Source organism: Ornithorhynchus anatinus, chromosome 11 (assembly GCF_004115215.2).
Source record: "Ornithorhynchus anatinus isolate Pmale09 chromosome 11, mOrnAna1.pri.v4, whole genome shotgun sequence".
In the NCBI taxonomy this organism is placed as follows: domain Eukaryota; kingdom Metazoa; phylum Chordata; class Mammalia; order Monotremata; family Ornithorhynchidae; genus Ornithorhynchus; species Ornithorhynchus anatinus.
The window spans coordinates 56,786,914-56,810,493 of NC_041738.1; the positions used below are offsets into that span (position 1 = coordinate 56,786,914).

Below are 23,580 nucleotides of genomic sequence, written 5' to 3' on the forward strand. Positions count from 1 at the left end.
TAGCCTCAGATTAGAGTGTCCTGCAAGACTCAAGGACAGAGGACGGCATCACAAACTCAAGCCCGTTACCACATTGACTGTGAGAAATAACCTTCATCAACAGAACTGGTCACTCCCAAAGGAGGGCTTCTCTCCCCTTCCCCCCATTTGTGGATCGACAGATGAATTGCAATCAGGTACTCTAGGCAAAAGGAAACAGAGAGGTGTGCAGTTATCAAATAAATTTAATCTAGGCAGCCAAACCAGATCACCCAGAAAAACAAATTGCTCTTTCAATAGCGGAAATTTTGCCTGCATTATGCAGATTAAATCGTCTCAACTCTTCAATTCATCCTGCCTAAGAAGATGCGGATTCCTGGTCTACTTCCCATCTTTGCAGAAGAGGTTCGGTTATTAAACAGATGATAACACCCATCTCAAAAACATAAAATAGAAACACGCGGCAGAGGCGGAATATTGGTGATTAAATAGTGGCCTTCCTCGGTCAAACATTTTCCTGCAGACCAGTAAAGTTTGCAGCTGGTATTGTTCTCCAATCTAGGAATAAATCCAAGGAGGATTGTTTGCCCGCAGCTATAATTAGTAGCTACGGTACACTGCAGCACTACAATTAGTAGCTTCGGTGTGCTGGGTCTCCTGGCTTCAGGGGAGGAGGGAGAAAGGAAAACTCCCGGAGGCCTGAGGTGTGAAGGCAATAGTGGTAACCAAGAAGAACATGGTGAGCCCTGTGTGGGGAAGGGTCTGTGTCCAATCTCATAATCTTCCATCCCCCAGGAGTTGACCCATTGCTTTGGCACATTATAAATGCTTAACAGAAACCATAATAAGAGGTGGGTGTTGGTAGTCAGAGGCTCTTCTGTCGGGGACAGAGCCCCCAATCTGCCATCGGGGGCCCTGGGTTCTAATCCCGACTCTGTCACTCCAGCGTGTGTGAACCGGGGAAGCCAGTGGATGTCTCTGGGCTCCAATTTCCTCATCTGTAAAATGGGAACTCAATGCCTATTTTCCCTCCTACTTAAAACAGTGAGCCCCATGTGGGTCAGGGACTGAGTCCAACCTGATTAACTGATATCTACCCCCATTGCTTAGAACAGAGCTTAGTACAGTGCCTGGCACATAGTAACCACTTAAACACCATAATAAACAAGTCCTTGGTTCTCTCTCTTTCCTTCCCTTCCCTTTTGGTTCTGTCCCCCTCATGGGGGAGATATCTGTCTCTCTTTGTGTGTGTATATACTCTTTTTCTAACTCACTGTCCACAATTTCATTGGGGAATCAAAACCAAAGTTCAGTTCTTTGGAAGGTAAGCATCTAGGAATCTTTTTTATCACATCTATTAATAATAATGATGGTATTTGTTAAGTGCTTACTATGTGCCAGGCACTGTTCTAAGCACTGGGATAGATTGGTTGGACCCAAACCCTGTCCCACATGGGGCTTACAGTCTCAATTCCCATTTTTCAGATGAGGTAACGGAGGCCCAGAGAAGTGAAGTGACTTGCCCAAGGTCACAAGAGGTGGAGCCAGGATTAGAACCCATGACCTTCAGACTCCCAGACCCATGCTCTATCCACTACGCCATGCGGATGGCAAATAGCCATTCTACCTATGAACAACAGAAATCTTCAAAAGATTTATTACTTGGTAAAATGCCACCAAGAGCCAAATCAATATACTGGATCCAAACTGGTCTCTCTTTGGCCTCCAGACAGCAGGTTCTAGCAAAAGCATTTAGAGTCCTTTCAGCCATAACTGTAATTAAAATATTAGATTCACTGGACATTGGGACAAAAATAGCCAACACATAACCCAATGGAAGATAGAGGAAAAAGAGCCTAGAAAGTATTTTTCCATCTTCAAAGAATGATGATCAATTTCTGAAATCACATCTTACAGCATCTGATAAAAGAAGAGGGTAACTCCATCATGACAAAACTACAGCTCGCCCATTTAATCCTTGATTTTTTTTATTACTATTATGGTATTTGTTACGCAACTGTGTCAAGCACTGTTCTAAGCACTGGGGTAGTTCATCTCATTCCAAATTAGGTGAAACTAAGCTAAAGCAATGTTTCCTTTGCGGGAGCCAAAAGGAAGGGGAGTGGAACTAGGGCACTTAATAATAATAATCATAATAATGGTATTTATTAAGCCCTTACTATGTGCCAATTACTGTTCTAAGTGCTGAGGTGGATACAAGGTATTAAGGTTGTTCCAAATGGGGCTCACAGTCTTAATCACCATTTTACAGATGAGGTAACTGAGGCCCAGAGAAATGACTTGCCCAAGGTCACACTGCAGACAAGTGGTGAAGTTGGGAATTAGAACCCACTACTTCTGACTCCCAAGCCCGGGCTCTCACCACTAGGTCATGCTGCTTTTCATGAAAGAGGAAAGTTCCCGAAATCGCCCCAAACCATCAAATGCCAATGAGACTCAGCGGCAGTCGGTGAAATAAGCCTTAAAATTGGATTTGACTAAACCTTGCCTCACTGATTTGTTCCATAGATATTCCCTCTAGTAAGAGGCTCCACCATTTCATACATTTTCCATCTCTTCTGAGATGGAATAGATTTTGCCCATCATTCCCTCTTATCGCCTCGTTGCTCAAGTGTGAGATAGCTGGAGAATCAAGTCTCAGGCCGGCACTTTCCTCAATGGGCAAAAGAGGAGTCGCTCCATAAACACTTCCCAGTTAATCAACCCATGGTACCTGTTGAGCGTTTACTGTGTGCTGAGAATTGTACTGTGCACTTGGAAGAGTACAGTACAAAAGAGTTGGTGAGCAATCATCCCTGCTCACAAGGAATGTACAGACTAGAGGGGAAGACAGACATTGAAACAAATTACAGCTAGGGGAAATGGGAAGAGTGCTGAGGATAAGGACATTAACTGTAAACTCACTGTGGGCAGAGAAGGAGTCTGTTTATTGCTGCATCGCACTCTCCCAAGCTCTTAGTACAGTGCTCTGCACACAGTAAGTGCTCAATAAATACAACTGAATAAGGGCTGCACTTCATGGAATGCGGTATTCTAAAGGGGCTCCCCTTCCCCCCAACACTTCCCGAATTCTCTTGCATTCAGCCTTTCCACTTGAATAGAATAAAAACCCTTTTCAGAACAACAATTACAATTCCCCCATTTTTTTCCCCCCCTCACAGGCACACACTATTGGACTTCTTAGTGCATGCCCAATGCAAATAAGGCAAACTTCCTTTCACCGAGTGATTAATATGCAGAGACAGACTGCTTTTTTGGTGGGCTGTGAAGAACGCCAACAACCTTTCTAAGCCCAGAGGTTTCTTCAATGATAGCTACTGTTTATTTTTAAACCTCAGATTATGCAATAAAACCCAACCTTTGGGTGCTAATTTGCCAATATTTTGTAAACAATGCCAATTTGGATTTTTAAATCCTTTGTATCGGATTTACATCTGCCCTCGGCGATAAGGCAACTGCTGGATCCTGGGAAGTCATAATTTAATTATTAAAATCTAGCTCTTAAAAAACTACTTACATTCAGGCCGATTTCCAAAATTTGCTTTAAAAAAAATATCCACTACATCATTAGCACAAAATGACTTGAATATCCAAACCTGATTTTTTTTTCCCCAAGTAGCTACAAAAATCCAAGATTATTACATTTATGGCAGAGATTTGAAAGAAACATACTAAGGCACAAAGAAAGATTAGAACTGGTCACTAGTTCTGTACAGAGAAGGAGCATGGCATAGTGGATAGAGCACGAGCCTGGGAGTAAGAAGGCCATGGGTTCTAATCCCGGATCTTCCACTTGTGTGCTGTGTGATCTTGGGCAACTCACTTCACTTCTCTGTGCTTCCAGTTACCTCATCTGTAAAATGGGGTTTGAGACTGTGAGCCCCACATGGGACAGGGACTGTGTCCAACCTGATTAGCTGATATCCACCCCAGCACTTGGTACAATGCCTGGCATACAGTAAGCACTTAAATGCCATAATTATTAATTATTATTACCACGTGCCCCTCTCATATAAACTCATGTTGGTTCATCCTAATTTCTCAACACTAATTTACATCATTCGTTGGGGGCTTCTTGCCAAAATGCTTGAGAGACTCGGCTCTACTACATAGGAAAAACTATTTACTATCTAATCACCTTGTCCAACATTTCTTCGATCTCCACAATTCGATCAGTATCTTCCTATGTACAGGGATCCCACAGGACAATCCAGTTACTTGGATTCTGCTCCAAATGACTTCAAAGAGTAGTCTACCCAAGGAACTGACTTTCTCCCAGTTTAACTTTCTCTGGTAAGACAAGTACTTGTTTAAACTCCATTTCTGACCATTTTTCACTGACAAAAATCTACAAATATTTAAACTTCTTTTTTTATTTTTATGGTATTTGTTAAGCACTTACTGTGTGACAGGCACTGTACTAAACAGTGAGGTAAATACAGGCTAATCAGGTTGAACACAGTCTATGTCCCACGTGGGGCTCACAGAAGACTGTAAGCTCATTGTGGAAAGCAAATGTATCTGTTTATTGTTATTTTCATTCATTTAATCATTTATTGAACACTTGCAGTGTGCAGAGCACTGTAGTAAGTGCTTGGGAAAGTACAATATCACAATTAACAAACACATTCCTTGCCCACAACGAGCTCTGCACATAGTAAGTGCTCGATAAATGAGTGATTGATTGACTGAATCCCCATTGCACAGACGAGGTAACTGAGGCACAGAGAAGTTAAGTGACTTGCCCAAGGTCATACAGGAAACAAATGGCCAAGCCAGGATTTTGTGGCCAAAGAGTAACTCCCAAGTTATCTTTCACTGACATTTCAAGATTCCTTTTAGTATCATGCGACATAAATAAAAGATACGGATGTTACAGAAATATTTGGACAAGATTCCATTCCATTCTTAATACCATCGGATCCATCAAAATAAGGAATTTAGAGGCATTCTCTCTGATTTCCATTTCCAAAGCTGACTCGACAAATCTAGTTTCCCCTCCCCCACACCCCTTTTAGACTCTAGAATCAGATGCCTAATCCTCTGATGTTAGCAATACTGAAAGTGTCAAAATCAACAATCAAATCTCAGGAGTAAATGCACTGATCTATTGCCAATTAAGTCCTTAACATCTTTTCACACGTAGTAAATTAACCATGTGGCTCCAAAAATATTTTTCTTTCCTCTTTCCAAAACTGTGTTCACAAATGCACTAAGGCTCAATCCAACGTTTCTAATATTTTGTCCTAAATCAGACGGCTTCATCTGAGGAGTTCAAAACCTATGAAAACTGGCCCATTTATCTTCACTTTGGGGCTAACCTGTCTACAATGGGGCGGCAGGAAAAAACCAAGAATCTGGGCAGATACAAACAAATGGCTTTAGGAGAAGCTTGGTTGTGGGTTACCTCAGCCCCAAAGGTCCATATCAGTAATTTGTTTATATTACCATCTGTCTCTCCCTCTAGATTGTAAGCTCCTGATGGGCAGGGAAAGTGTCTGCGGACTCTGTTATACTGTAATAATAAAAACAATCGTGGTATTTGTTAAATGCTTACTATGTGCCAGGCACTGTTCTAAGCACTGGAGTAGATACAAGACAATCCAGGTGTACATGATCCCTGTCTCACAGTCCTAATCCCCATTTTACAGATGAGAGAACTGAGGCTCAAAGAAGTTAACTGACTTGCCCAAGGTCACACAGCAGACAAGTAGAGGGGCCAGGATTAGAATCCAGGGCCTTCTGACTCTCAGACCCGGGCTCTTTCCACTAGACCACACTGCTTCTGCTCTCCCAAGGGTTAAGGAGAGTGTTCTGCACGGAGTTAAGTGCTCAATAAATCCCAGTTAGACTGATTATGCAAAGCCCAGCTCATCTTGCATTTATATTATTTCATCTTTCATACTGGGTCTGCTGTGAAACTCTTTCCCATTGTATTTTAGACTGTGACCCAGGAAATGGGTCTTTGTTCATCGGTGTATTTTTTCCCAGTCCTAAGTACTAAGTCCTAAATCCTAAGTGCCCTTAGGACTGTGAGCCCCAGGTGAAACGGAGATTGTGTCCAACCTGATTATCTTCTAACTACCAGAGCGCTTACACAGAATAAGTGCTTAACAAATACCATTATCATCATCATCATCACTTTACTAAACAAATAATATTACTCCTCATCTCTGGCTCAAGTCCTGTGCCCACAATTTCTTTTAATATCCGTCTCCTCCTCTAGACTGCAAATTCCTTGCAGGCAGGGAACATGCCTATCGACTCTCTTGTACTGCATTCTCCCAAGTGCTTAAATACAGTGCTCTGGATACACAAACCCCTCTTAGTGGCTTAGTGGGTACAGCACAAGGCCTGGGAGTCAGGAGGATCTGGGTTATAATCCCTGCTCCGCCACACATCCGACGTGCACCTTGGGCAACTCATATCTTCTTCCCCACTCCCAACCACACAGCACTTATGTACCTATCTCTAATTCATTTATTTTTATTGATGTCTGTCTCACCCCCTAGACTGTAAGCTCACCATGGACAGGTAATGTGTCTGCTTATTGCTGTACTCTCCCGAGCGCTTAGTACAGTGCTCTGCTTACAATAAGCACTCAAATACAATTGAATGAATTTCACTTCTGTAAGCCTCAGTTACCTCATCTGTAAAATGGGAATTAAGAGAGAGCCCCATGTGGGACAGGAACTGTGTTCACCCTGATTAAGTTGTATCTACCCCAGTGCTTAGAATCATGGTTGGCACATAGCAAGCACTTAATAAGTACCAACATTATTATTATTATTATTATTGAGACCTGCCACTCCTAGCCCACCAAGGGGTCACTGATCCTGGGTCCCACGATCAGGTGACTGATCCCTCTACACTGTACGCTTCTCACGAGCAGGGAACGTATCTGTTAATTCTGTTGGACTGGACTCTCCCAAGCACTTAGTACTGCACTCTGCTCATATCAGCACTCAATAAACACGACTGATAGATCGATTGGTCTGGGATTCGGTGGTCAGACTGATCCAGTTCATTCCAGTTAACGGTGGGTCTGTGAAACCCAACCTGGAACGCTCCATTAGACGGTAAACTCGTCCTCTAGACTCTAAGCTCATCGTGGGCAGGGAATGTGTCCGTTATATTGTTACACTGTCCTCTCCCAAGCGCTTAAGAGGTGTAGTGGATAGAGCACAGGCCTGGGAGTCAGAAGGTCATGGGTTCTAAACCCAGCTCTGCCACTTGTCTGCTGTGTAACCTTGGGCAAGTCACTTCATTTCTCTGTGCCTCGGTTCACTCATCTGTAAAATAGGGACTGAGAAATTGAGCCCCATGTGGGATAGGGACTGTGTCCAACCCAATTTGCATGTATCCACCCCAGAGCTTAGTACGGTGCCTGGCACATAGTAAGAGCTTAATACCATAATTATAATTATTATCACAGTGCCCTGCACACAGTAAGCACTCAATAAATATAACTGAATGAACAAATGAATCCCGTCTGGTCTCTCCTGTGGTCCTCTGCTCGGGGATGAACAAGGCTGGTTCAGACCCTAAAGCCTGACACTCACCCCTCCCCCGGGGAAGTCCCAGGCTCTTCTGCCCCTCACCCAGACCCCCACCCCATACCCAGCCCAAACAGGAGGCAAATGCCAGGCAACCACTACTGACTGCCCATCTCAGGCTCCTGGGCTACAGAGACGGACATGGGTTCTAATCCCGACTCCGCCATCTGTCTTATGGGTGACCATGGGCAAGTCACTTCGCTTCTCTGGGCCTTAGTTACCTCATCTGAAAAATGGGGATTGAGACTGTGAGCCTCACGTGGGACAGGGACTGTATCCGACCCGATTTCCTTGTATCCACCTTAGTGCTTAGTACAGTGCCTGGCACATAGTAAGTGCTTAACAAATGCCACATTGTTACAACCCGACCCCCTGCCTCACAGTCAACTGAAAGAAAAATGAATTGATAGGTCATGTTTGGTGCCATAATTTAGCCTAAAATCTGCCTTGAGAAGAGTAGATCTGGCTTCAGGAGGCAGACTGGGGGTAGGGGGAGGAAGGGGGCTTCTTTGTGCTAGATCATATCTCCAAAGCAGTGACAGATCTGACCTTCTGAAGCCCCAAGAAGCCAGGGATCATGCAGTTTATTTATATTAATTTTATTGTAATTATATATCATTTCATTATAAATGTATTTACATTAATGTCTGTCTCCCCACTCTAGACTGTAAGCTTGTTGTGGGCAGGGAATGTGTCTGTTTACTGTTCTGTTGGACTCTCTCCAGTGCTTAGTACAGTGCTCTGCACACAGTAAGCGCTCAATAAATACGACTGAATAAATGAGTTTGATGAACAACCTCACTTGTTCCCACCCTCTGGGAATTAATAAGAATAATAATAATAGTATTCCTTAAGTGTTTACTATATGCCAGCACTATATTAAGAACTGGAGTAGATAAGAAATATAGATAAATGTATTTATCTGTTTATATTAATGTCTGTGTCACCCTCTAGACTGTGAGCTTGCTGTGGGCAGGAATGTGTCTGTTATACTGTTCTCTCCCAAGCTCTTAGTACAGTGCTTTGCACACATTAAGTGCTCTAAACATATGACTGAATGAATATAAAATAATTAGGTCCTACATGGGGCTCATGGCCTCTGTTGTAACATACTCTACCAAGTACATAGTACAATGCTCTGCACATAATAAATGCTCAATAAATACCTTTGATTGAGGGAAAACAGGTATTGAATCCCCATTTTAGAAAACTGGGGCACAGAGAAGTTGAGAAACTCGCCCAAGGTCACACAGCAAACAAGCAGAGGAGCCAGAATTACTCCCAGGCCCGTGTTCTTTCCCCTACTTCAATTCCAGACAATCTTCCAGTCAAGGTGAAGCCTTCCCCATTCCACTTACCAGTCTAATGGGCAACAGCTAGAATTTGGGAGCCATGTCAGTCAATCAGATTTATTGAGAACTTACTGGGTGCAGACCACTGTACTAAACGTTTGGGAGAATACAATATAACAATATAACAGACACATTCCCTGCCCACAGCGAGCTTTCATTGTGGCCCACTGAGCAAGCTGGCTCTATATCGGATGAAAAACACTGAAACCAAGAGCTTGAATGGGGAGGCTGGAGACTGTAAGCTCTTGGTGCGCAGGGATCACGTCTATGGACTCTATTGTACTGTACTTTCCCAAACGCTTAGCACACAGTAAATGCTCAAAAAAAACCCCACTAATTGATTGATTGAGATCGCTTAACCCTCAAAGGACTTGGACCCTTTGATCTGCTCAGGCAATTTGGTCCCTGATGCTCTTTATCTTGGGTCACCATTTGTTCTTTGGGAATTAAACTTTGTTTTCTGGGTGTTACCTTCCCCCCCCACCTCACCCCTACATCCCTTAGATGATCATTCCCCATGGACAGGAAGCACAATCTAGCAAAGCCTAGTGTGCCTACCAGAGTATGACCTTGAGCAAGTCACTTAACTTCTCTGTGCTTCAGTTACCTTATTTGTAAAATGAAGATTAAGACTAAGTTCCATTGAGGACATGGATTGAGTCCAATGTTCTATCTACTCCAGCAGTTAGTACAGAGCCTGGCACATAGTGAGCACTTCACAAATACCATTTGAAGAAAGGCATATTGAATCCCTAACTATTGGGGTTTCCTGAGTAACTCTGAGGTTAACACAACAGCAGCAGGGTGGTCTAGTAGAGAGAGCACGGGCCTGGGAGTCAGAAGGATGTGGGTTCTAATCCTAGCTATGCCACTTGACTGCTGTGTGATTCTGGGCAGGTCAGTTCACATCTCTGGGCCTCAGTTCCCACATCTGTAAAATGGGGAGCCTTATGGGGGATAGGGACTAGGTCCAAACCTCTGTCTATTCCTCCCAAGCCCACCATCTAACAGCACCCCATTCCTGCCTCTTCCACCTGCACTCCTCGCTCCCTCCATCCCCATTGGGTGGGGACTCCCTCCCTTCCCCAACTAATCCGACTGACCCCCCAAATCTCCCCACCTTTGCTTGTATCCACCCCAACACTTATTAGGTGCCTGGCACATAGTAAGTGCTTAACAAACACCACAATTATTATTATTATTCAAAGTCCCTCATGCAGCCGGCTCTGCCGCCTGCCTGCTGTGTGACCTCGAAAGAGTCACTTAATTCCTCTTTGCCTCGACTTTTTTACCTACAAAATGGGGATTATATTCTACTCTCTCCTACTCTGACGGTGTCTACCCTTTTTACCTTGTAAATAATAACATCACCTTGTCCCTTCCTACCTCTCCTCCCTTCTCTCTTTCTACCGCCCACCACGCACGCTACGCTCCTCTGCCGCCCACCTCCTCACCGTCCGGTCTCGCCTATCCCGCCGTCGACCCCCGGGCCACGTCCTCCCGCGGTCCTGGAATGCCCTCCCTCCTCACCTCCGCCAGGCTAATTCTCTTCCCCTCTTCAAAACCCTACTTAAAACTCACCTCCTCCAAGAGGCCTTCCCAGACTGAGCTCCCTTTCTCCCTCTACCGCCCCCCCTTCACCTCTCCGCAGCTTATCCCTCTTTTCCCTCCATCTTCCTCTGCTCCTCCCCCTCTCCCTTCCCATCCCCTCAGCACTGTACTCGTCTGCTCAACTGTATATATTTACATTACCCTATTTATTTTGTTAATGAAATGTACATCGCCTCGATTCTGTTTAGTCGCCATTGTTTTTAGGAGATGTTCTTCCCCTCGACTCTATTCATTGCCATCGTTCTCGTCTGTCCGTCTCCCCCGATCAGACCGTAAGCCCGTCAAACGGCAGGGACCGTCTCTACCTGTTGCCGACTTGTTCATTCCAAGCGCTTAGTACAGTGCTCTGCACATAGTAAGCGCTCAATAAATACTATTGAATGAATGACTTAATAAATGCCATTATGATTTTACAGCCTTCCACTCTTACTGCCATCCATCCCAAGTGGCAGCAACCCCTTAGCCACTTCAGCACCGACATCTTGATTTGTAACCTATCCAAATGCACAGTCTATTTGCTCTACCTACTCTATCAATATTTTTTCTTATGTCCAGCTGCCCTGTTAAAGTGGAAGCTCCATGAGGACAAGAAATCAGTTTTATGCTTCTGTTGAACTTTCCCAATCTCTTTTGTGCTGCAACTAGTGAGTATACAAATACCTTTACTATCAATAATAATTATAGTGGTGATATTTGTTAAGTGCTTACTATGTGCCAGGCACTGTTCCAAGCACTGGGGTAGACACAAGATAATTGGGATGGACACAGTGTCTGTCCCATACGGGACTCACAGTCTTAATCCTCATTTCACAGATGAGGGAACTGAAGCCCGGAGAAGTGAAGTGCCTTGCCCGTGGTCACACAGCAGACAAGTGACCACTTGTCAGCGTGGCTCAGTGGAAAAAGCACGGGCTTTGGAGTCAGGGCTCGTGAGTTCGAATCCCAGCTCTGCCACTTGTCGGCTGTGTGACTGTGGGCGAGTCACAACTTCTCTGTGCCTCAGTTCCCTCATCTGTAAAATGGGGATTAAGACGTGAGCCCCACGTGGGACAACCTGATTCCCCTATGTTTACCCCAGCGCTTAGAACAGTGCTCGGCACATAGTAAGCGCTTAACAAATACCAACATTATTATTATTACGTGGCAGAGTCGTGATTAGAACCCAGGTCTTTCTGACTCCCGGACCCTTGCTCTATCTACTAGGTGACACTCCTTCCCTATTAGTGAAATTGGTGGCTTAGCTCCCTCTCCCTTGGCCCCACCACGGGTCTGCTTGGGCTCTGGGGGGCTACCTGGAGGTCAGTAGTGAGCTGTCGGGGCAAGGACTGGGATATGGAAAGAGGATGAGGTGCTTTCTTCCCACCAAAAATGGGATTCCCCTCTAGACTGTAACCTCGCTAAGGGAAGGGAACGTGTCTGCTAGTTTCGTTGCATTGTACTCTCCAAGGCACCTAGCGCAGTGTTCTGCATATATTAACCGCTCAATAAATACTACTGATTGACCAAAATTCCCAGTGCCACCAGGGTGGGGCTACTCATTCATTCAGTTGTATTTATGGAGTGCTTACTGTGTGCAAAGCACTGTACTAAGCGCTTGGGAGAGTACCATATAACAATGAACAGACACACTCCCTGCCCACGACGTCTAGAGACGAACTTAGAGTCTAGAGGGGCTAGTGGTGCAATTCTCCCATAACTAACGGTACCAGCCACCCAGCCCGAACACTGGGAATGTTAGGTGCTAGACAGCAGGCTCGATGCTTACACATTTATGGTTTCCAAAGTACCTCCTTCCAAAAGATTCGGGCATGAAAACAAGTTTTTGACGTAGAACTGCAGATGGGGTGGCCTAAATACTTCTCTGCCCATCTTACAGAAGGCCAAGAAATGGCACTGGGGAGCCGGAGAGGTGGGGAGAGAGGTGACGGGGTGGGGAGGCGAGGGCGGCAGAAGATATTCACCCAACCAGGCCGCTTCTCTCAAAACAGTTCGAAATGACTATCCAGGGAAAGCAACAGACAAATCCAGTGAATACAATTAGTGTGACATCTGGATAATTCAGCGTATAAAAACTGACCCTTTTCCTTTAACAGAAGGTTTTTTTTGGCCTGAATTATCTATATAATTGCTCCGACATTACATTTTGCTTTGCTCAGCAATTCGAGGATTATGCTTGTATGGCTGTTCTTACCCAGCAATTAAATGGCCTGTGGAAGAGATCTCTCAAATAATAACCTTTATTTGCATTTGTAGGAAAAATAAAATGGTGGTATTAAGGCAGAGAGAGGAGAAAATTCTCTTCCGAATTGCTTCTCTTCCCCAGAGCTTCATTACCGTCTAAAAACAGATCTTTTCAGAGCAGATCGCAGCACAAGTGAGACGAGTAGCCATGGTTTTCCAGCGAGAGAAGTCAGTCAATCATATTTATTGAGCGTTTACTGTCTGCAGAGCACTGTAGGACACGGTTCCCGTCCCACATAGGGCACATAAGTCTTAATCCCCATTTTCCAGATGAGGCAACTGAGGCCTAAAGAAGTGAAGTGCCTTGACCAAGGTCACACAGCAGATCAGCCCATGTCTGGCTCATGTCCCAGCCAATGCAGATACATTTTCCTCCAGACTTTAAGCTTGTTGTGGGCAGGGAACCTGTCTACCGATTCTGTTATATTGTCCTCTCCGGAACACTTAGAATAGTGCTCTGCACACATTAAGTGCTCTGTAAATATCAGTGACTGAGCTGAGCAATGAACTTGGGATTGTCTATCTGTTGCCGAACTGTATATTCCAAGTGCTTAGTACATTGTTCTGCACTTAGTAAGCGCTCAATAAATACTGAATGAATAACTGAATCAATGAACTTAGTACTACTGTACTATCTGGATAAATATATGTTAATAATAATAATAATGGTGGTATTTGTTAAGCGCTTACTATGTGCAAAGCACTGTTCTAAGCGCTGGGGGGATACAAGGTGATCAGGTTGTCCCACGTGGGGCTCACAGTTTTAATCCCCATTTTACAGATGAGGTAACTGAGGCACAGAGAAGTGAAGTGACTTGCCCAAAGTCACACAGCTGACAAGCAGGGGAGCTGGGATTCGAACTCATGATCTCTGACTCCCAAGCCGGGGTAAAAACATCCCCTAATTCTCCAAAATAACCTCATCATTGGTATTTATTGAGCATTTCCTAGGTGCAAAGCACTGTATTAAGTACCCGGGAGAGTACAATACAACAAAGTCAGCAGACACGTTCTTTAGCCACAACCAATTTACCAAAACAACCAATTTACCAAAACAACCAATTTACAGACTAGAGGGGAGCTTAGAGTGAAAAACATGACCTGGGGGAGAATTAACTGCAGAATGAGGAGGAAATTATCATAAGAATCAAATTATTAATTTCATCAAAACATCCTTGGCTTCGGAATTTATGACATGCAGCTCCAGCCTAAACTAGCAAACATTTGCTTCAGTGATGTCCTAAATATTTTCCAAAACATGAGAACCAGGCTAGCTCCAAGGGGCCTTCCCTGACTAAGCCCTCATGTCTTCTCCCACTCCCTTCTGTGTCCCCTTTGCACCCTTTATTCACCCCTCCCTCAGCCCCACTGCACTTACATATATATCTGTATTTTATTTATTTCTATTAATGCCTGTCTCCTCCCCTAGACTGCAACCTCCTTGTGGGAAGGGCACATGTCTACCCACTCTGTTATACTGTACTCTCCCAAGCTCTTAGTACAGTGCTCTGCACACAGTAAGCGCCCAATAAATATGACTGATTAGCTCCCGAGAGTCACTCTCAAAATCAGGTGGCCAGAGAGGATCATAAACCCTAAAACCCTATAACAAAATCAGTTTCCTAGCATTGATGCTAGCCTCAACTCAACCCATTTTGGTTGGGAGAGTCATGTGTGATGCTGACAAGTGGAAGAGAAGTGGTGCAGTCTAACGGTCAGAGCCTGGGAGTCAGAAGGCCCTGGGTTCTAATCCCAGCTCTGCCACTCGCCTGCCAGGTGACCCTGGGCAAGTCACTTCACTTCTCTGGGTCTCAGTGACCTCAACTGGAAAATGGGGATTAAGACTCTATGCCCCAGGTGAGACGTGGACTGTGTCCAACCTTATTCACTTGTATCTACCCCAGCGCTTAGTACAGTATGTGCTTAAATACCATTTAATACAATAAAATAGGGCAATAGGTGAACAAGTATGGCACACTGCAATCACGTAAAGAGCAGCTTCCTTTGGAAGGGATACTTTAAAAACATCATAAAACAAGTAGGCTAAAGAGAAAAACACGCCAAAACCTGTAAAGAACAAACCTGGCAGGAGATGCAGCTGAGTGGAAAGAGCAAGGGATGGGAGCCGAGAGATCAGAGTTCAAGTCCCAGCAAAGCACTGTATTAAGCACCCGGGAGAGTGCAATACATTGATTGATTGAGAGTACTTAGAGAGTGAAACAGAATAGGCAGATATGATCCTTGCCTGACTTTTTTTTCCCCCAGATGCCCGGGTCATCCTAGCCACAAAGATGACTTTATGAACATGTCTACAAAATTTCCAGACAACAGAACAGCTTGTAGTTTGGGGATAACAATGGTGGCTGGGAAAGGGCAGAAGATGCCGCAGGTGGCTTGGAAAAACATTGGAAAAAGTGTTTGCTTTTGGGGCTAATTGAAGAACCGTTTGTTTTAGTTACCCTTTAAATAAATATTGCATTTTCAGATAGTTTTGAATGATACAAACATTTGTAACTACAAACTGAGCTTTTTAAGAGACACAAAACATCTGCTTACTAAAACTGAGTTCAGAAGCAGAAATGCACCCAAAAATGAGTGTTTTGGGCATCAAGGAGAGTGGAAAATAGCCGGATTAGACGGCCAACTCGTAATAGTGTCCAGCGCTTAGAACAGTGCTCGGCACATAGTAAGCGCTTAACAAATACCAACATTATTAATAGTGGCCAAAAGTGTCCACCATCCTTAATAATTCCATTTATTATTTTGATATTTGCCTCAAGTCTCGAAATCAGTCAGTGGTATATACTGAGTGCAGAACACTGATTTGGAGTATTTGGGAAAGTACAACATAAAAGAGTCAGTACCCTCTGGCCACAAGGAGCTCACAGTCTCCAGAGGAAAGACGCTCGCCACTGCCGTCTGTTGAAATACCAACTTGATCACCAGATGAGGCATCTTTCATTCATTCCATCGTATTTATTGAGCACTTACTGTGTGCGGAGCATTGTACTAAGTGCTTGGGAGAGTACAACACAACAATAAACAGACACGTTTCCTGCCCACAACAAACTTATAGTCTGTACTGAAGGCACAGGATCAAGGCCAGTGCCAAGTTCAACCCAATGCAGTACTCAATCACTAGTATTTACTGAGAGCGTACTGTTCTCAGAGCACTGTGCTAAGCGCTTGGGAGAGTATAATATAACAGAGTTGGTAGATATGTTCCCTGCCCACTACTCGTATAGGATGGATACGCTGAGATCTCTAAGGACGCTCTCTGAATTCACAGCATCGCATCTAGGAGAAGTGGCATGGCGTAGCGGCTAGAACCCGGGCCTGGGAGTCAGAAGGTCATGGATTCTAATCCCCACTCTGCCACTTGTCTGCTGTGTGGCCTTGGACAAGTCACTTCACTTCTCTGGGCCTCAGGTACCTCATCTGTAAAATGGGGATGACGACTGTGGGCCCCACGTGGGACAACCTGACTACCTTCTATCTACTCCAGCATTTAGAACAGTGCTTGGCACATAGTAAGCTCTTAACAAATACCATAATTACTATTACATAATACAAGGGAAACTGGAGGGTCCCGACCTCAGTCAACTGCAAACCGATAAGAGGCTACAGAATGATATACATACTATTCAATCAATGTTATTCATTGAGTACTTAATGTGTGCAGACCACTCTACTGAGAGCTTGGGAGAGTACCACAGAGTTGGAAGACACGTTCCAATCAATCAGTAATGGTTGAGTGCTTACTGTGTGTAGAGCACTGCACTCACTAAGCACTTGGTAGATTACAATATAACAGAGTTGATTAAGGCATCTTCCCTACCCACAAGGAGCTTACAGTCCAAAGCAGGAGACAGACGTTAATAGAAATTACAGAAGTGTAGGTACGTGCTGTAGGGCTGAGAGTGGGGTGAATACAGAGTAGAAATCCGAGGGCGATGCAGAAGGGAAGAAAGGAGGAAATGAGGGGCTACTCGGGGAAGGCCTCTTGGAGGAGATGTGCCCTCCATAAGGCTTTGAAGGTGGGGGGAAGTGATCATCTGTCCTATAAACGCTGACTACAACTGGATCTACCCTTTTTTATGGTATTTGTTAAGCACTTAATATGTGCTAGATGCTATACTAAACATTGGGATAGCTACAAGTCAATCAGGTTGGACACTGGCCATGCCCCACATGGGGCTCACAGTCTTCATCCTCATTTTACAGTTGAGGAAACTGAGGCACAGATAAATTGAGTGGTTTGCCCAAGGTCACAAAGCAGATAAGTGGCGGAGCAGGGATTAGAACCTAGATTCTTCTGACCCCCAGGCCTGGGCTCTAGCCATTAGGCCATGTTCCTCTGTGGCATTTCATATAGGAGGGAGTGCCAAACTGGGGGAACATTAGTGGTGGGGGGGGGTGGAGGGAACAGGGGTGGAGGCAGAGGGGAAGGGGTGGAGGCAGGAGAGTTGAGAGCAAGGAAAGGCTTGAAAGAAGGTTGCTTGGTGACAGAGGCTTTTGAACATCTCATGTCTCATGGGGTGAAGCTGACTATAATAATAATAATGATGATCATGGTACTTGTTAAGCACTTACTATATGCCAAGCATTGTTCTAAGCCCTGGGATAGATACAAGTTAATCAGGTTGGACACAATCCCTGTCCCACATGGGGCTCACACTTTTAATCCCCATTTTCCAGATGAGGTAACCGAGGCCCAGAGAAGTGAACTGACTTGCCCAAGGTTACACAGGAAACAAGTGGAGGAGCCGGGATTAGAACCCAGGTCCTTTTGACTCCCAGGCCTGGGCTCTATCCGCTATGGCACGTTGCTTCTCACTAAGCCTCGCTGCAGAGGCTGAAACTAGAAAGAAAGTCAAGCTCATAGCTTCCACTGCCTCCCTCCTTTCTTGTTTAGAAATCTATCCACTCGAGATAAGTGGAACAGATGCCAAGGGTCTCTTATTGCACAGAAAGGAAGTCTAACGGAAAGGAACCGGAGATTCACAACCCGATGCAAAAGGGAGGGGAAGCCTAAGAAGAAATAGCTCTCTTAAAGAAAGCTAATCTTCCCGCCAGCCCAGCCTTCAAATCCTGACTACAATCAACAAGGAGGCAAAAAAGAAAAGAGCACCTGGCACTGCCAACATTGCATATGATGATACAACAAGGGACAGGCCTTTGGTGTGCACCGTGTGACCAGGACTTGGTGGGATCTGGCATTGGCCTTTAAAAGATGGACACACGGACAGACACATATCAATTTCACAATCAGAGCTGTCTTCTTTGACTAGAAAGAACCATATCTATCAAACCATATCTAAGCATATCTATTAATCCTTGGGAAAGGATTAAGTTGAACACATGATCTTTCTCATCCCTTCGGCTTCTCCTCTAGACTTTAAACTCGTTGTGGGCGGGTTACTTGTCTATCAACTCTGCTGTTTGATACTCCCCCAAGCGCTTAGTACAATGCTCTGCAGAGAGTAAGCGCTCGATAAATACCACTGATTGACTCCCTAGCTGGTGGAAAGCAGGGATGTAGTCAGTTCCCTAGTAAATTTTCTAACATCTCTCCAGCAACCAGTTACTTAATCTTTTCTGACTTATTTGAGGAGAAAAAAAAGAAAACCTCACAACTGCCTTATTTTGACAAATTACCGCCAGACCTATGGATCAATGTGAAAAATGAGATATAGTACTAACAGGGATACTGTACACGAGGTTTCTCCTCTTTTCCTTTCCTCCCCTCCTCCTTTTTTTATGGTATTTGTTAAGCACTTACTATGTGCTACGCGGTGTACTTAGCTCTGGGGTAGACTCAAGCTAATCGGGTAGGACCCAGTCCATGTCCCACATGAAACTCAGTCTTAATCCCCATTTTGTAGAAGAGGAATGTGTAGAGCAATGTTCTATGCGCTTGGAAGAGTACAAGAGAATTAGCAGAAACATTCCCTGTCCATAATGACGTTAGAGTCTGGAGAATGAGTTTACCTACTTGCCCCAAATCAAAGACTCATAAAGCCCAGAAATTATTGCTGATCACACCACAAATCTCTTCAGAAGTATAATAACCTGACACAAAATCTAGAGTCCCATTAGATTGTAAACGCCTTAAAGGCAGGGATTGAGGCTATCTACTCTATTGTATGGTACTTTACCAAGCGCTCAGTAGACTGCTCTGCATCCAAGAAGCCCTCAAATATCATGGACTGATTGATGGCATAAATTCGGGTCTTCTGACCCCAAAAACCAAACTTATCCCCGAAGAGCCCTTTGGGGTAGTGTGTTCCTGCGGTTAAGGTGGTGAGGAAAATTACCAGAAGCTAAAAGATTTTGTAAATATGTCCTTGATCCCTAGCTATTTATTAGAAGGCAAGATCTGGGAAGGCGGGCACCCTGCTGCCTGGTTCTTTCAAGCTTCCTCCAGTGGACCCTCTAATGTGGGTAAAAACCTTTAAAAAAAATATATATCTTTCCAATAATAGTCAGTGACTGCCTAAGACAGTGAGTTTAAGCGTAGCATCTTAAAAGTGCCTGAAAGCCCGCCATTTGGCATTCGGTCTGACATCAAAAGGCAATGCTCTTAATGAGCATCTGCAGCTGAGAGGCAGCATTTCAACACCCTGAACAGAAAGGGCAAACCCAACTAATTTATGCCCCTTTGCAGCCACCAGGGCTTTAAGGCTTGGCTCTGGGTGTTCCCAAACAAAGGGGGGTGTCAGCGAGCACAAATCGGACCTTCCACTGTGCTTTCTGGGATTCTGCTGTGCAACAAAAGTCCAGGCGTCTAATTGTTGTTGTTGTTTATTAAAGATTCACTGTAAACTGGCCCTCCCTCCAGCATTCACAAAGCCTACAGCACACATGTGCATCAATGTCCCTTGAAGATCAAAGGTATTTGGTAACTGGGGTCCCTTTCCTACAACTCCTCTGGCTAGCTCATGGGCTTATACAATGTTTAAAAAAAACTACCAAATATATATATACATATTTGAGTATATATATCTTCTGAATTACATCTAGAATCTCTCCTTGGTAAACGATCGTTTGTCTTTCTTACTCAATATTCACATGGCTATCACAATTTACCAAGGGCCGGGGAGGGGCGGGGGGGAGGGAAACTAATGCAATGTCAGTTCAGCTTAGCTTGGACACACTTTTTAGCACCAATAAAATTCTTTTGACAGTTTGCTTTCAAAAACTCTGACTTTAAGAAAGAAGGGTCCTGAAAGATTAATTCCTTGGTCTGAAAAATCCAGTCTCTCTTCCTGAAGAAACCATCAGTAGTGATTGAAATGCAAGCATTTTTTTTTTTTGGAAATTAAAAAAAATGTGCTCAGTGCCTGAGGCGTATAGAGGTGCCTTTCTAAAAACAAAGCGAAATTTGCATTTGTCTTTTGCTAAGCTCCTTGCTGTTCCCCACAGACTGATGGTAGCAGGTGCAGAAAACCTCCTTTCTCCTCCCTACCAATTGGATCTGCTTTCCCGTCCATCCACACCCATCTTGGCCAGTCCCGGACATTAAAGCCTCTGCCTTCCCTTAACAAAAAGCCGCTCTTTAATTTTACCCTAACAGGAAGATGTAGCTCTTAAATATATTTTTCTGGCACTCTTCCAGCCCTCTCGCTGGCCCTTTCGGCCCGGCTATCGGCCACGGCCCTTTTGACATCGGCGCGAAGAATCCATTCAATTAATAATGATCATTTCACACGCACGCATCAGGCCAGCAACTGGTCAGCTCGGAAATCCCCACCCCCCCGTCCGTATGTCGGGATGGGGGGGTATTATTTTTAAATTTGGGTTCTCTAGAAATAAAACGGAGAGAGGGCAGCCATCTGTCGAGGCTATAAATCAGGCTCCGTGTTATAAAAGAAGGGTGTTTTCATTAAGGGGGGGGAAAAATCAAGGCAGACGGGCAGAGAAAAGGGGGCTAGAAGATGGGGGGCTTCTGGTCACCCAGCAGGGGCACCCCTTTCTCGGGCATCGTGTATTCTGCATCTGTTCGTTGGCACCAATGTGTCCTCTGCCCTTCGGGGGTGGTTGGGGGTTCCCCTGGCACGGGGCGGGTGCGTGTGCCTGCTGCCAAAAGGTGGGCGAGGCCTAGGCGACCTGTCCCCTAAACGATCCGCATCTCGGCCGAAGAAACAAAGGTGGGCCCGGGGCGTGTCCGCCCTTGGCAGGGCCCCATCAATCGATGGCATTTAGTGCGCCTCGCCTGTGCTAAGCGCTGGGGAGCGTCCCCCACGACGGACGGAGGGCGCACGTCCCCCGCCCCTAAGGACCTGACGCTGTCGAAGTGGGGGAGAGGTGGTGGGGAGGGCTTAGGGAGGGGACCATCCCAGCGAGTCGTTGGCCACGAGGGGGGCGGTGGACACGGACGGGGAGGGGGGCATCATGTCGGGACGCCCCCCCTCCCCCCGACCCTCCCTTTTCCTTGGCGGGATGGCGGGGGTGCGGGCGCCGGGCGATTCCCCTCAGGGAGCCGCCTCCGCCCCGCCGCCATCGCGGCTTCCCGCCCCGCCTGCTCCGCCCTCTCGGCCGCCGCCGGGGGGCGCCCGCGAGGCGGCGAGGGGCGCGCGCCCGCAGCTCGGGCGCGCGCCGGGTCCCCCCCACCGCACCCCACCCCGGGGGGTCCGGCGCCGCTCGGGCCGCTTCCTCCCGCAAGGCCCCCCGGCTTTTTGCATCATCTCCCCCCGCCCCCCACCCTCCCTGCAGCCCCCTTCTTTCTGCTGTCAACGCGCCACCGCATCCTCGTCCCCCTCCCCTCCAAAACACCGGGTCCACCCAGCAGCGAAGCCTGGCCCACGCTGGGGATGGATTTCTTTTTTTTTTTTTTTGCAAAAACCTGACACTCCCCTCTTCCTCCTTTCCCCTCCCCTGAGCTCCCCGGCATATTAAACACGCGGCACGTCGCATCCCCATCCCCTCCTAATCTTGCCCCCGCCTATTGTCTGCACTTTTGCAATAAGCGGGAGCCTCGCCCGAAGAGGGGGAGGGGGGCTACCTGCAATCATTTCCCCTTGCACCAAATCCCCGCCGGCACCGGGCAGAGGGGAGGCACCGGGAGCCTTCAAAGCGGCCCTCCGGCTCACACCCTCCGCACTTCCTCCTGTCAAATCTCCCGGTCCCATCCCCGGGCCCCCACTCCCCACCCTCCGGCTCATCCTTTGCCCATCCCTCCATCCCCGGGGCACCCGGCGGCATTTGCAACCGACCGGCAATTTGGCTAATTAACAACTCGAGTCACACCGGGGAGGCGAGCAGGGCGGGGACGAGACTGAAGCTCTGGCTCTCCGCCCCGATCTGGCAAACCTTCGGTCTGGCCATTGTGGGGTGGTTGCTTTTTTTCCTTTTGGGGGGGAGGGGGTGGGAGGTGTCACTTTAATAGACACGCGAGGATGGAGAGATAAAGGAGAGAAAAGGGAAGGGGCGGAAAAAGCTTTCCCCGGCTCATTGTTCGCCCCCGGGGCGCTACCGCTAGAGTACGAGGAGGCTGGGCGACCGAAGGGGCTGGGGGCTGCCTCAAGCCTTCGACCTCCTCGTCCCTTTGCCCGGCAACGGAGCCCCCTCCCCACCCTCAGTCTTGGCTGAGAAGGGAGGAACGGGAGGAGGAATGCACCGGTGCGACCCGCTGCCCATCCCTGGGCAGCAGCCGGGCACTGCCCAGCTCCATCAGGGGCACTGCCCAGGTCCGACAGGGGCACTGCCCAGCTGCAAAAGGGGCACTGTCCAGCCCCAAGTGGGGACTGCCCAGCTGCAAAAGGGGCACTGCCCAGCCCCAATTGGGGCGCTGCCCAGCTCCAAAAGGGGCACTGCCCAGCTCCACCAGGGGCACTGCCCAGCCCCAACTGGGGGGCTGCCCAGCTCCAAAAGGGGCACTGCCCAGCTCCATGAGGGGCACTGCCCAGCTCCATCAGGGGCACTGCCCAGCCCCAAGTGGGGGACTGCCCAGCTCCAAAAGGGGCACTGCCCAGCCCCAACTGGACCACTGCCCAGCTCCAACTGGGGCCCAACCCCAACAGGGGGACTGGGCGTTCGGGGCACCCAGCCCTCCAAGGAGGGAAGGGTGGAGGCAATCCCACCGCCCCCAAGGGGAGGAAACGGACCAGAAAAGGGAGCCTCCCGTCCTTCCTCCCCATCCCCTCCGACGTTTGCAAACCCACCCGCCAAATAACGGGGGATGGGGGGGGGGGGCGTCCCGGGATGTACCTGCAGTTCCCAGGAAAAGCAAAGTCCAGATGAGGTCGGCGGGTTGCAGCATGGTAACGGGCCGGGCGGGCGGGCGGGCGACGGGGCGACGGAGCGTTGGGCGGCGAGTGGGAGCGGGGAGCGGGGGGCGTCGCGGAGCTGGGCGGCCACGCGCCGAGCGGGGAATGACTGACAGCCCGGGCCGCACCACCCCCAGCCGCCGGATCCTTGCGCTCCCCGCGGGCCGCCGCGCGCCAGAAGCCGCCGGCCCGGACGTGTCCTTCCACCAGCCGCCCGCAAATAGTGCGCAGCCTCGCCCACGGGAGGGAGCCCGGAGGGGCGGGCGCCCGCAAAACGCGGCCTGGACCCCCCCCCTCGGACCCGGAGCCCCAGGACGTCCTGGGATAATAGTAATGGTGGTATTTGGTAATAATAATAATAATGTTGGGATTTGTTAAGCGCTTACTATGGGCCGAGCACTGTTCTAAGCGCTGGGGTAGACACAGGGGAATCAGGTTGTCCCACGTGGGGCTCACAGTTTTCATCCCCATTTTACAGATGAGGGAACTGAGGCACAGAGAAGTGAAGTGACTTGCCCAGAGTCACACAGCCGACAAGTGGCAGAGCCGGGA

General features: G+C 47.3%; 1 protein-coding gene across 21 annotated transcripts in view; it reads right to left on the bottom strand.

Annotated features, from left to right (window-relative positions):
• The window catches only part of NCAM1 (neural cell adhesion molecule 1), a 280,151-nt gene extending 256,990 nt beyond the window's left edge, over positions 1-23,161 (bottom strand). For 8 of the 21 annotated variants that reach the window (XM_029074376.2, XM_029074375.2, XM_029074374.2 and 5 more), the window contains exon 1: positions 22,970-23,062. In XM_029074376.2, coding sequence (XP_028930209.1) covers positions 22,970-23,021 — 52 coding nt within the window. In that variant the 5' untranslated portion in view covers positions 23,022-23,062. Of the gene's footprint in view, positions 1-22,969 lie in introns of all 21 variants that reach the window. The other 13 variants (XM_029074363.2, XM_029074368.2, XM_029074366.2 and 10 more) reach the window with 4 other exon arrangements.
• Between the last annotated feature and the right edge of the window lie 419 nt (positions 23,162-23,580).